The sequence below is a fragment of the Indicator indicator genome, chromosome 24, assembly GCF_027791375.1.
Source record: "Indicator indicator isolate 239-I01 chromosome 24, UM_Iind_1.1, whole genome shotgun sequence".
NCBI lineage: Eukaryota > Metazoa > Chordata > Aves > Piciformes > Indicatoridae > Indicator > Indicator indicator.
Window position 1 is genome coordinate 2,904,747 of NC_072033.1, and position 13,894 is coordinate 2,918,640.

The 13,894-nt window shown below is 50.5% G+C and overlaps 1 protein-coding gene across 1 annotated transcript in view; it reads right to left on the reverse strand.

Annotated features, from left to right (window-relative positions):
- Positions 1-869: 869 nt before the first annotated feature.
- Positions 870-13,894, reverse strand: part of TOX2 (TOX high mobility group box family member 2) — a 219,334-nt gene continuing 206,309 nt past the window's right edge. The window contains exons 7-9 of the mRNA XM_054392010.1: positions 12,697-13,104; positions 10,363-10,493; positions 870-906 (exon numbers count right to left, since the gene is read on the reverse strand). Coding sequence (XP_054247985.1) covers positions 870-906; positions 10,363-10,493; positions 12,697-13,104 — 576 coding nt within the window. The remainder of the gene's footprint in view (positions 907-10,362; positions 10,494-12,696; positions 13,105-13,894) is intronic.

Here is a 13,894-nt window from a genome sequence, read left to right on the forward strand (position 1 = left end):
TTTTGCTCTTGGAGTTTTGCCCTTCTGCTCTCCTCTTCCCCACCTCCCCCCCCCAACCCCCCACCTACCTTAGTAATAGTTTCTTTATTTATTTATTTTGGTTGTGTTTTTGATTTTATTATTATTAATTTTTTTATTGATGATGTTGTTGTTGTCGTTGCCAGACAGTTCCAAGGCCTTTGCATGTACAATATTCACATGAACTTCACATTTTTTCTTGCACAAAAAAAAAAAAAAAGAAAAAAAAAGAAGAAAAGAAAAAAAAAAAAAAAGAAGAAAAATGTTTAGTGCTGTTAGCAAGTCAGAAAAGAGTTCATCCTCCTAACCGAGCTGGCCTAATGTTGTAGGACACCAGACCTGGGTTTATGCTGCATCTAAAAGCAGTTCACTAGAGGAGGGGGAAAAAAAAAAAAAGAGTTTGGAGCTAAGCTGATGGCAAGCAGAAAAATGGTGTCCTTGCTTTCTTCTTCTTCTCCTTTTATATATATATTTTTTTTTTGGTTGCTTTTGTAGTTATTTTTTTTTTCTTAAATTATCCTTATTATTTTTCTTTTTTTAATTTTTTTTTGTTTGTTCTTTATGATTTGTGAGGTTTTGGTTTGGTTTTTTTTTTTTCACAGAAAGTAGGCTTGTAGAGTTAATTTTTTTTTTTTTGTTCAAAAATCAAAAACACCTGAAAAAAAAAATAATGATAAGAAGAAGCAAACTGCTCTTAGAGCCTGGAAAACAGAAGCCAGCGCCGAGGTGCAGTGGTAGCTCTCTCCTCTCTACGACTTGCTCGGTGCCTCTCTGAGTAGGCTGTTAAGATAGACCCTCTCAAGTGTCCTGGCCTTCATCAGAGCCTCCTCCAAAAGGGATGCTGCTGAGGTTTAGGTGAGGTAGAGTGCCTTGTCCCTTGGCAGCATGCTGTAAGAGGAAGGAGAGGCAGGAGGTGAGGTGGGCGAGGAAACAGCCAGGGAGGCACTGCAGGGTGGGGAAAGGAGGGTATGGCACAGCTGGGTTCATAGAGACATTGAATGGGAGGGGTTGGAAGGGACCTCCAGAGATCATCAAGTCCAACCCCCACCCTGCTGCCAAAGCAGCATCACCCAGGGCAGGTCACACAGGAATGCATCCAAGCAGGTTCGGAAAGCCCCCAGAGAAGGAGACTCCACGACCTCTCTGGGCAGCCTGCTCCAGGGCTCTGCTACCCTCACAGTAAAGAAGTTCATCCTAATGCTGAGGTGGAACTTTCTGGGTTCTAGCTTGTATCTGTTCCCCTTATCCTGTCTGAAACAAAAGCCTGGTACCTTCGTCTTGACACCCACCCCTCAGGTTATTTGTAACCATTAATAAGATTTCCTCTCAGCCTTCTCTTCTCCAGACTGAACAGCCCCAGGGCTCTCAGCTTTTCCTCATCACACAGATGTTCCAGTCCCTTCATCATCCTTGTAGCCTCCATTGGACTCTCTCCAGCAGGTCCCTGTCTCTCTTGAACTGGGGAGCCCAGAACTGGACACAGTATCCCAGGTGTGGTCTCACCAGGGCAGAGTAGAGGGGGAGGAGAACATCCCCAGCCCTGCATGGTTTTATGGCACTTCATGAGGCAAAACACTCAGTGGTCTGCTCTGAGGAGCAAGCCAGGGCTATCTAGATGAGGGATAGAGACAGGACAAGAGGAAACTGCCTCAAGTTGTGCCAGGGGAAGTTTAGGTTAGACATGAGGAACAATTTCTTCCCCAAAAGGGTTGTGTCCAGGCCTGGAACAGGCTGCCCAGGGCAGTGGTGGAGTCCCTATCCCTGGAAGGTTCTCAAAGCCATGGAGAGGGTGGTGCTGAGGGATATGGGTGAGTGGTGACCTGGCAGTCTTGGGTTAATGGTTTGGACTTGATGAGCTTAAAGGTCTTCTCCAACCAAAATGGTCCTGGGATTCTATGACAAGTGTGCAGAGATGAACCAAGCAGAAGGCACTTAAGAGAAAATTCCCTGGTACAACTTTAGTTCTTCCTCACTTTCAACATAGGCTATAAATTCCTTCCTGTGACTTAAGTTTTGCTCTTGCTGGGGGCTGCAGGGGAGGACCAGCCCTGGATTTCCCCTCCAGTGCATGCCTGTGTGATGCTGGTACCAGCTCTACCATCCCAATGTGGAATCAGCCCCTTGGCCACCAGCTCACTTCTTCACCACACTTGCTTTGGGAGAAAATGTGTCCTCTGACACTGCACAAGGAAGGAACTTTTTACTTTGAGGGTTGTGAGATACTGGCCCAGGTTGCCTAGAGAGGTGGAGGATGTCCCAGCCCTGAAACCATTCCAGATGAGGTTGTGTGAGGCTCTGCTGCCTTGGAGCCATGATGGGACATAAGCACATGCAGAAAAAGGTTGCTCAGCCTGGAGAAGAGGAGGCTCAGGGGAGACTTAATTGCTGCTTTCCAGCGCTTGAAGGGGGCCTATAAGAAAGCTGGGGCAAAAATTTCAGCAGGGGCTGTTGTGACAGGACAAGGGGTGATGCTTTGAAACTAAAAGAGGGAGAATCAGACTAGAGAGAAGGAAGAAATGTTTGACAGTGAGGGTGGTGAAACCTGTCCCAGGTTGCCCAGAGAGGTGGCAAAGAGGTGCCCCATTCCTGGAACCATTCTGGGTGAGGTTGTTTGGGGCTCTGAGTAGCCTGCTCTAGTTGCAGATGTCCCTGCAGACTGCAGGAGGATTGGACTGGATGAGCTTTGCAGGACTCTTCCCACCCAAACCAGTCTGGGTTCTGTCTCTCTGTGAAGTCCCTTTGCCCTGGCTGAGCTTTGCAGGTCTCTTCCCACCCAAACCAGTTTTGGATTCTGTGTCTCTGTGCAGTCCTTCTGCCCTGGCTGAGCTTTGCAGGTCTCTTCCCACCCAAACCAGTTTTGGATTCTGTGTCTCTGTGCAGTCCTTCTGCCCTGGCTGAGCTTTGCAGGTCTCTTCCCACCCAAACCAGTTTTGGATTCTGTGTCTCTGTGAAGTCCTTCTGCCCTGGCTGATGACCTGTGTGGGTGTTGTTCTGAAATCCAGGCATTTTTTTTTTTTCCACAGGCTTTATCATCTCCACAGACCTGAGAGAAACATTGCTGGCTCTATAAAGACACCTTGACCTTAAAAGATGGTGAAGACCATTCCAAAGCTTTGGAAGATTCTGCTGTGGTTGTGCTTATGAGTGGAATAATGAGGGGAAGAGCAAGCAGCAAGGTAATGCTGTTGTTGATGGAGCTGTCTTCTGAGAGAGCACAGAAGAGGCTGCACTTGGTTAATCTCCATGTTTTATCATCTGCATTTAAAATGTGGAGCCTTCCCTGCTGCACTCAGCAAAGATTTAATGCCACCCAGCAGCAGGGAGGTATTCCAGCACTAAAACTTCATTAATGTTATAAAATATGGCACAGAACATTTCCCAGCTCATTACCAAGCATTACCATAAATAATTGAACCCAAACTAAGTGCCTTTGCTATGGTTGAGCCTTGCCTCTTTACAGTGTTTGCTCATTTGGTTTCTGGTTTGGAGAATTCCTCCATCTGGGGAGGATCACTTCAGCAGCAGCAGGAATCAGGGAGGGCTGGAAGTGTCTGGCTGAAGTGGCTGTACCTGGTTTTGTGTGCATCCTGTCTTTTAGCCCAAAGGGGAGTGGAAAATGGGCAGAAATGTTGCTAAATAATGGTGTTCAGAAAGAACCTGGTCTATGCCTCGCAGATGAGAGGGATCTCATTGGAAGATGGAATTTCAGTACTTAAAGGGGATGATAAGAAAGCTGGGGACTGAGTTTTGAGCAGGGCCTGTTGTGGCGGGACAAGGGATGGTGGTTTGAAACTAAAAGTGGGAGATTTAGACTGGAGAGAAGGAAGAAATTTTTTCCCCTGAGGGTGGTGAGAGCCTGGCCCAGGTTGCCCAGAGAAGTGGGAGATGCCTCATCCCTGAAACCATTCCAGGTCAGGTTGTCTGGGGTTCTGAGCAACCTTCTCTACTTGCAGATGTCCCTGCTGAGTGCAGGGGTGTTGGACTAGATGACCTTGAAAGATGCTTTGTAACCCAAACCAGCCTAGGAAAGATGGACCTAGCTCAGGGTTATCACCAAAATACCTGAATTCCAGAAGATAAATGTGACTGAAAGCTTGGAGACAGCTTTGCTGTGGAAAGTGTTGTAATCAGAAGAGGGGGCAGAAAACACCAATGAGGTGCCCCAGGGAGTTAAGAAAGATTTTCAAGTGCTTTGTGAACCAAGCTGCACCTTGACCTAAGAGAGCTCATTCCCTTGGAGTAAGCCACTGCAAAATCCAGGTGCCCAGAGAGGTGGTAGAAACCCTATCCCTGGAACCATTTCTGGTCAGGTTGTTTGGGGCTCTGAGCAGCCTGCTCGAGTTGCAGATGTCCCTGCTGAATGCAGGAGGGTTGGACTAGAAGACCTTTAAAGGCCCCTCCAACCCAAACCAGCCTGGGACTCTGTGATTCACTGGGTGCCTGGGAAAGAGCAAGTGTGAGAATAAGGCTGTCAGGGGAGGGAAACAAGGGACTCCAGAAGCACTTTGTGATATGATGGCAAAAAGCAATAGAAGTGCAAGCTGCAGCTGCTTGTGGGAAGTGATAGCCACAGACTGTGCAGGAACTGAGAAATCCTGCCCAGGTCCTCTCTAGCAATCTAGGACAGCTTGGGCTTGTGCCCAGAAAGAGCTAGGAAAATTGGATGGAAGTCAGTAAGCACAAAATCATTTAGGATGGGGAGAGCAAGAGCTAAGAAGCATTGAGAGCTCTCTCTCTCTAAAGTGGCTGATGGATGAGTTAGGGATTTGCCTGCTCCTGGGACCCAAAATTTGAGGGGCTGAGGGAAGAAGAGTCATTTAATGACATTTGAACCAGCACTGAAAAGCTGGGGGGAAGATGGAGAAGAACAGAGAGCAAGACAACCTTGTTGCTGTCTTTCAGAAGCTGCCTGCTTGACAAACACAAAAGAAAATGCAGGAGTGGGAGGGTTTCCCCCAGCTGACCCAGTGCCAGCACCTGTTGGAAGCTAAGGTCAGACTTGAAGCTGGACAGGGACTGTCTAGAAGGGCTGGCAGTGACAGGACAAGGGGCAATGGTTTCAAACCAGAGCAGGGAAGATTTAGGTTGGGCATTAGGAGGAAGTTCTGCACAATGAGAGTGGTGAAATACTGGAAGAGGTTGCCCAGAGAGGTGGTGGAGGCCCAGTGCCTGGAGACATTCAAAGGCAAGCTTAATGAGGACCTGAGCAACCTGGAGAGCTGGAGATCATAGAATGGCTTAGACTGGAAGGGACCTCAGAGATGGAGGTCTCAAAATACTTCCTATACAATTTCTTGTCTCTGCACTTTTGCTTTCTAATTACCTGTAAAAAAGTGAGTGAAAATGACACAGAGTTTTTTGTTCCACTGAACATCAGACTTACTACTTTCATTTCAAAAAGAAGGTGACTAGAAAAAAAAAGAGATTTTTAGATATCATTTAATATTGAAATGAAAGTGGGGGCTTGGTCACTATCCCACCCTACTGTGTGCTGAGCCTCAAAGGGGGATGTGTGGCTTGAAAGTGTCCTCCTGTCCAGTGTGTTGTATGGCACAGAAGCCATGGACATTGGCAACGAGGTACTGGGAACAGGTTGCCCAGGGAGGTGGTGGAAGCCTCATCCCTGGAGGTTTTTAAGGCCAGGCTGGATGTGGCTGTGAGCAACTTGATCTAGTGTGAGGTGTCCCTGCCCATGGCAGAGGGGCTGGAACTGGATGATCCATCTACTCCAACCTCCCTGCCATGGGCAAGGATGTCTCTCAACTAGACTTGGTTCCTCAAGACCTTATCCAACTTGACCAGAGTCTCACCACCCTTGTACTGAAGAACTTCTTCCTAAGATCCACTCCTACCAGACAGATGGCCCTGCTCTCTGCAGGCTGGTTGAACAAGATGACCTTTGGAGCTCCCTTCCAACACGATGCACTCTGTGATTCAATGAAGCAAAAATCCTGCTGCAGAGAGCAAGCCAGGAGTGGCAGTGTGCTGGGGAGGCTGCTCTGATCCTCCCTTTCAGCAACCTGGGGCTCTACAGCTGGGTCCCATCACAACAGACAAGAATCTTGTTTTCTTTCCAGCCAGTTGCTGATGCTGCTCCTCAGAGTGCTGCTTTAATTGCTGCGAAGCTGGATGCGGTTTTGAGCTTGAAATGGGCAATTACATGATCCAGAGACTTCCTGATTATACCTCAAAGTGTGCTGATGAATCAAAGCCAACAAGATGTGCCTTCCCTCCAGCACTTGCTTTGCCTGGGGCCTGCTGACTGCTGAGGCTGCTGGAGCTCACTGCTCACACCCAGCTCCCGGCAAGGCAGCGAGGAGGAGCCCAGCTCTGAACAGCACTTGCAAATCACTGCAGAGGACACTGGAGACAGCAGTGCTGGCAGGAAGAGGATGAGACCCAGATCATCAGCCAAGCTTTCCTGGATGTGATCCTGTGTGACCTTCCCTAGGTGATCCTGCCTTGGCAGAGGGGTTGGACTCAATGATCTCCAGATGTCCCCTCCAACCCCTCCCATTCTGTGACTCTGTGATCTCTTTCCTGCATGCAGGTGGCACCTTGAGACACACCAGGCTGCAGTCCTACCACTGTGTGAGTGCCACAAGCACTGTGGAGCACGCAGTTGGGCTAGCAGGAGCAGGAGGCCCTGCTGAGGCACCAGCCTTTACCAATGGAGTGAGAACAGACAAGGTCTGGGAGCTGGGCATTGTGACTCTAGTCATAGAATTGTAGAATGGCTTAGGTTGGAAGGGGTGTCAGAGATCATCTGCTCCAACCTCCATGCCATGGGCAGGGAAGGCTCTCAACTGGACTCAGCTGCTCAGGGCCTCATCCAACCTGGCCTTGAACACCCTCAGGTAGGAGGCATCCACAGCCTCCCTGGGCAACCTGTTCCAGAGTCTCACCACTCTCATACTGAAGAACTTCTTCCTAAGATCCAGTCTCACTCTGCTCTCCCTCAGCTTCGAACCATTCCCCCTTGTCCTGTCTCTAGACACCCTCAGGAAAAGTCCCTCTGCAGCTTTCCTGTAGGATCCTTTCAGGTATTGGAAACCAGCTTTAAGGTCCTCTGCAGCATTCCTGTAGGATCCTTTCAGGTATTGGAAAGCAGCTCTAAGGTCCTCCTCAGCTCTTCTGCAGGCTGGACAACCCCAGCTCCTTCAGCCTGTCCTCGTAACAGAGGTGCTCCAGCCTTTGAATCATCTTTGTGGTCTTCTCTGGACCCATTCCAACAGCTCTGTGTCCTTCTTCTCCTAATGATAGGAACTGGAAGATGGAGATGTGTCTAGTCACAGGAGATGGAAGTCATCCTTCCTTAGCAGAGCCTCTGCCATTTTTCAGTGCACTAAGCCCTTTGCAGTACTGATCCATATCCACCTGAGTCCCTTGCTGTAATCTACCCTAGTAACTACCTGCAACTCTCTGCACAACCTGTCTGGCTTTAGAATGATGTTTTTTTTCCTTTTTTTCCCCAGGATGCTGTGCTAAAGCCATGAAATGTGATATTTCTGCTGTGACAAAGGCATGAAATGCATGAGCTTTGATCATGAATTGCATGAGCCCTCTGCTCACAACACAGCACTCCAGCCAGATGTCACACAGCTTGCTTTAGCAACACCAAGCTCCATCCTGACTGCTACAGGAGTGTTCCACCTGTGTCTAGAGCGCCCTAAATTGTGCACTTCCAATATCTGAAGGGGGCTACAAGAAAGCTGGGGAGGGACTTTTTAGGCTATCAGGTAGTGATAGGACTAGGGGGAATGGAACAAAGCTGGAACTGGGGAGATTCAGGCTGGAAGTGAGGAAGAAGTTCTTCCCCATGAGAGTGGTGAGAGCCTGGAATGGGTTGTCCAGAGAGGTGGTTGGGGTCCCATCCCTGGAGGTGTTTAAGGCCAGGCTGGATGAGGCTCTGGGCAGCCTGATGTAGTGTGAGGTGTCCCTGCCCATGGCAGGGGGGTTGGAACTGGCTGAGCCTTGTGGTCCCTTCCAACCCTGACTGATTCTATGATTCTATGATGTCAGGTAGTGATAGGAGTGGGGGGGATGGAGCAAAACTAGAAGTGGGGAGATTCAGATTGGATGTTAGGAAGAAGTTTTACACCATGAGGGTGGTGAGAGACTGGCAGAGGTTGCCCAGGGAGGTGGTGGAAGCCTCATCCCTGGAGGTTTTTGCAGCCAGGCTGGATGTGGCTGTGAGCAACCTGCTGTGGTGTGAGGTGTCCCTATCCATGGCAGGGGGTTGGAACTGGATGATCCTTGAGGTCCCTTCCCAACCTGACAATTCTATGATTCTAAATTTTCTGCCTGGGGCCTGGGCAGTGGGATTTGCAGGGGCAATCAAGTGTTTGCCCAGCTGATCCCCTAACTAGGGATGTGTAATTTCTAGGGGGGGCTAATTTCCATGGGAGCTGCCTCTGCTCAGCACTGTTGGAAATTGGGCTGCTTACCACAGGGGAGACATTGAGGGGCTGGAGTGTGTCCAGAGAAGGGTAACAAAGCTGGGGAAGGGTCTGGAGAACAGGGCTGGGGAGGAGCAGCTGAGGGAGCTGGGGGTGTTCCACCTGGAGCAAAGGAGGCTGAGGGGAGACCTCATTGCTCTCTACAACTCCCTGAAAGGACGTGGCATTGAGGTGGGGGTTGGGCTCTTCTCCCTAATTGAACAAGAGGAAATGGCCTGAAACTGTGCCAGGGGAGGGCTAGGTTGGAGATAGGGAAAAATTTCTTTGCTGCAAGAGTGGTCAGGGATTGGAACAGGCTGCCCAGGGAGGTGGTGGAGTCCCCATCCCTGGAGGTGTTCAAGAAGCATTTGGACACGGCACTTGGGGACGTGGTTTAATGGCCATGGGAGTGTTAGATTGATGACTGGACTCCATGGTCTCAGAAGGCTTTTCCAAGCCAAACAATTCTGTGTTGGGATCTGTGTGCCATGACTTTTCCAGCAGCTCAACCGTTTCGCCCACAACATCTAAAGCGACTCTCATCAACAGGTCCCTTCTTTTGGGTTGTCTGCAGAGATTTGAGGAGGGTCCACAGCGAGGCTGCTGGCAGAGCCCAGCCCAATCCCCTCAGGCAGGCAGACAGCAGCCATATTCTAATGGCTCAGCAAGTTATTTATTCCCCTGAAAGAAATAAATGTCTGTACAGTCTGTGCCCAGCCCAGCGATTGTAAGTGCACTGCTGGCACAGGCAGGAGCTGTGCTCTGAAAAGGCTGGGAGCTTGCTATTATCTCCACTGAAAGCACAATGTTCCAGTACTTCAGGCAAATCAAACAATGCTCAGAAGCTCCCAAGCCCCCTTCCCTACCTGCTCTCCCCACGAGCCACGTGCCCGTTGGACAGAGCACAAAAGCAGGCTCCAAATGATTACTGCTGAGCCAAGGGCAGTGGATTAGGCAGAGGATGGAAAGAGCTTTCCCATCCTCCCTGTTCCCCAGCTTGGAGACTATCCTGATGTTTTTATTTATTGGGGAATTCGAGTAGCACTGAAGGGAGAGCAGAGCTTGATGATGGTACATTTGTGCCAGAGCTTGTAGGGAAGAAGGGGAAGGATCTTTGCAGCTGGCTGTGGCTTTCTCCTGAAAGGTGCAGGGGACTCAGGGACCCTGTGGCTGCTGGGAGGATGAGGCTTCATAACACTACTGTGGTGAACACCTGAACATCAGCAGAAATTTCTTTGCTGTGAGGGTGCTGGAGGCCTGGAGCAGGCTGCCCAGATAGGTTGTGGAGTCTCCTTCTCTGGAGAGATTCCAAAGCCAGCTGGCTATTGTGATCCTGGGCAAGCTGCTGGGGGTGACCCTGCTTTAGCAAGGGGGGCTGGACTGGATGATCTCCAGAGATCCCTTCCAATCCCCACCACTCTGTGATACTGTGAAATCCCAACATACTGTGGGATCCCAACATACTCTGTGATACTGTGAAAGGACCAACAAGGGACCCACTGCTAGAGACAACTACAGGAGGTTGTGGCCTCATTGACAAGAGGTTTTAGGAACAGAAGGAGTTGGTTATGGACATGGCCACCTACAACCCCCCCAGGGACTCTGCCTGGGAGCCTGAGCTTCCCTGGCCTGCTCTGAAGGGCAACATGTCCAACTCTTCCATTGTTAATGGGATGGAAACACAACAAAAGGAAACCTTTTCCTGCCCAGGGAAGAATTCATCTGTGAGTTTTAAGCTACCTGCTCTCACTTCATGAGCCTAGCAGAAAAAACCTCGTGTTTCGTTGCCCACCGTTATCCTACCAGCCTGTTGTACATTTTTAGGGCAAGGTTCTCAGCTGTTGCATTCTGTGACAGTTCAGGTAAGAGGAAGGGCATTAGCAAGGTGCTGGTTTTGTCTACTGGCCTGCAGTGGTTAATGCCACACTCCCTGCTGGGGTAGTCGTTGTCCCACTCAGTGCTTCCTGGAGGGTTTGACGCACCAGGCGAACGGGGCCCAACACTGTTCTGAAACTCAGAGGAGATATGCGAGAAGTCCTGCAGGGAGCAAAGGAGAGGAAGGGTTAGAGGAGTAGGAAGAGCAGGGGAAGCAGCAGATGAAACAAGATTGCATAACCATGTTTACAGGCATTGCCCCCAAAGCAGCACAGGGACAGCAGCGAATCCAAGCCCAGGACCTGAAATCACTGCGGTGGGACCTTGCCCAGCGTGAGCTGTTCCAAGCAGGTGGCCATGCAGCAACATCTGTTTTACATCCCTCATCCTTCCCTCTTCTTTTTCAGGCTCAGTGGGTGGTGAATGGCTGCAGAAAACACCCTGCCCTGACAGCCTCTGCACCAAGAGCCCACAATCAAACCCTCTTTGCCACTTCATCCCTTGGCAGGGATTCATGAGTCCATCCTACCGGAGAGTACAAGGTAAGGAACATCCCACGGGCACCAAGGTCTCCAGCAGCTGGCACTGCTGGCAGTTTAACAAGGATGCTGTGGGTCTCTTTGATCTGAGAGCTGATTAGCTTTCCCAGTCTTTGGAGGCTGGCTTCATTAGGCAAGATTAAGCAATCTGTATAAACAAGGAGTCGTGGCAGTTACCTGACCAAGAATGTGACTTCCTCCAAGACATCCAAATGAGGGCAGTTGGAGTTGTTTGTTTGTTTTCTTTGGGTTTTCTTTTTGATTTTCATTTTTTTTTGTTACCCCACACGTGGAATTGTGAACTCCTGCCCTCAGCACAGCAACTGCCCCCAGTTAAAGTGATTGTGAGGATCCCCTTTTCTCCTCATTTCTGGAGAAGCCACTTTTGCTTAGGCAGAGCCAAAGCTCCATCACTGTGCTGGAGAAGTTACTTGGGATACCCTGAGCAGGTTGGAAATTCAACTGTGATTAAGGATCTGCCCTTCCCTATCTCTGCTGTCCTTTTATTATGCTCAGGTAGAGTTGTTGCTTCCACACCCCTGCTCTCTCCTTTGCTTTTCTTCCACCTGTTCCTAAACTAACAATTTCTGTTTTCACAATAGGTCACAAACTGAACAGGTCACATTTTTTTTTTAAGGGGGGGTGAGGGGTGGGGTGGGGAGAAAGCTTTGGTGGTTGCTCAAAGTACTGCATGAATGTTGTGATACACAGCTAGGAGACACGTGAGACACAAATCATTCAGCCAGCTGGGTGCATGCTGCAGTTAGAAGTATCCACAAGTAAATGTTAGCAGCTGGGAATTCAGAGCACATGGCCCCCACTTGGGAAGAGTTCATCCAGTTCATATCCCAGATGGAGGAACTCTGGAAACCACTCCTCTCCTCTTTCCTATCCTGGCAAGGTCTCCACAAGGTATAGGAAATGGGCTTTGCTGCAGCAATTTCCCCCCCTCCAGATCCTTTTTCTTCTTATTAGCAGCTTTAAGGAGCAGAGGTTTGGCTGCTGGGCAGAGTGGGCATGGCTCAGGCTGCTGCAGCAGGTTCGTGCATGCTCACAGCACTGCTCTGCAGGATTTACTTTGCTGCTCTTCTCCTGGCAGAAGCAGACATGCAAGCACACACTGCTCATCCTCAGCTCTCTGGCCCAAGAGGGAGTTTTCTCCTCCAGCCAGGCAGTTTGGGGGAAATATATTGATCTTATAGTTCAGTTGTGACATTCCCTCTATCCTTCTTCTCCTTCTGGCACCACTTCCTTCCCTCTGAATCCCTGCTATTATCCCATGCCCTCCCAGCTCCTCCCTGCTCTCAGTAGTATTACAAGAGGGATTTCTTACTGACAATGGATGTGGTGCTTGGGGATATGGTTTAGGGGTGAACCTTCTAGAGCAGGGTTATGGGTTGGGCTTGGTGATCCTGAGGGTACTTTTCCAACCTGAACGTTTCTGTGATTCTATCCAACCCATTGTTCCAGATGACCACCACCAAAAGCCTCCCCCACAAGGCTGGAGGAGCCTGCTCCCAAGGAGCTTGTAACAGGAGCATCCCCACTTCCTGCAGCTTCTTCCCCTCCCTGGAAGACCTCTCAGCACTCTGCTTACACAAATCTGCCCCGTTTCCGAGGGTGCTTGTGCTCCCAGCTCAACGTTCCTGAAACCACCACCCCCAAACTATGAGATCTGCAAGCTGCTGGAGCCAGGAGGAGCCTCCCCTGGGGACAACACTGACAGCCAACATCTCCAAAGCATCCAGGAACCCACAGAGTCAAGGAGAAGAGGGAAAATGATGCAGCTCACACTGCTAAACCCTCTACCCCCCCTGAGCACCTACCTGCTGCCCGGGAGGCGAGGCGTTCATGGGGGGCTGTACCTGTAGTGCCATGGGGGGGGACAGGAGGGGCTGCTGGGGGACCTGCTGCATGCTGAGGGGCTGGCTGAGGAGGGAGCTCTGCGGGTGGTGCAAGGAGAGCTGCTGGTGGAGGGGGGGACTGATCTGGAAGGAGGGTGGTGGGGAGGCACTGATGCTGGGCAGCAGGGGTTTGGAGGTGAGGGTCCGGGAGAGGCCGGGGTGGGGGTGGCCGCGGTAGTTCTGCAGGTCTGACGGGGACAGGAAGGATCCCAGGCCGGGGTAGGGTGAGGAAGCCTGTGGTGGCATGGGGTACATGGGCTGCTTGGGGGGGAGCAGTTTGGAAGGTGGATTGCTCTGGGCACTTTTGGTTTCCCCCTGGTCGGCAGAGCTCTGTGGGAAAACAGAAGGGAGGGAAGATGGTTATGTGTCCGTCCAGCCCAGCTGCCCCTGGCTCCTGCCCCTCTCCCACCAGCCACCACCTGCATTTCCAGCCCTGTGGCTTGCTGGGTGACCACAGGCTGGGTGCAGCATCCCCATCTGGGGAATTCAAGTCCAGTAGCTCAGCTGTGCCTTTGGCAGAGCCTGAAGCACCAGGGGAGCATTAAGCGGTGTGGAGGCGAACTGCACACCTTCAGCTCACTCCTTGGGTCCTCAGACATGGGTGACAAAATCATTCCTGCTTCCAAAAGAGAACAAATGGGGCTGTAAAAACTCTGCTTTCCCAAGCCCTGCATTCCTGCAGGGGTCTGTAACACCCAGGACAACGGTGCTCTCATTTCAGCAAGAAAGAGAGAAGAACAACAGGAAGTTTTCTGGCTCAGACAATGAGGTTTTTGTCCTGAGGTGAGCTCTGTAATAATACTCCAGATCCTTTCTCACCCAGCAGCCAGGATCACACTGTGCTGTTTTACTCCAAGTTGCTCTTTTGCAAGAATTGGTCACTGGAGAAACTGGAAACCAGTGAAACCATGGAGTGTGGTGGCTCCATGCCTTCCACACTACCTGCCCCATGCTGCTCTTAGGCATGTTCAAGGCAGAGGGAACCTGAGGAGCATTTAAACCCCCAAAGAGTCCTTCCCATTCCCTTTTTTGGTCTTTGCTGCTGGTTTGTTGCCAAGTGAAGATAGGAGCTCATGTCCATAGCAGGACTTTGAGCCTTTCCAGCCCATCACCACAATCC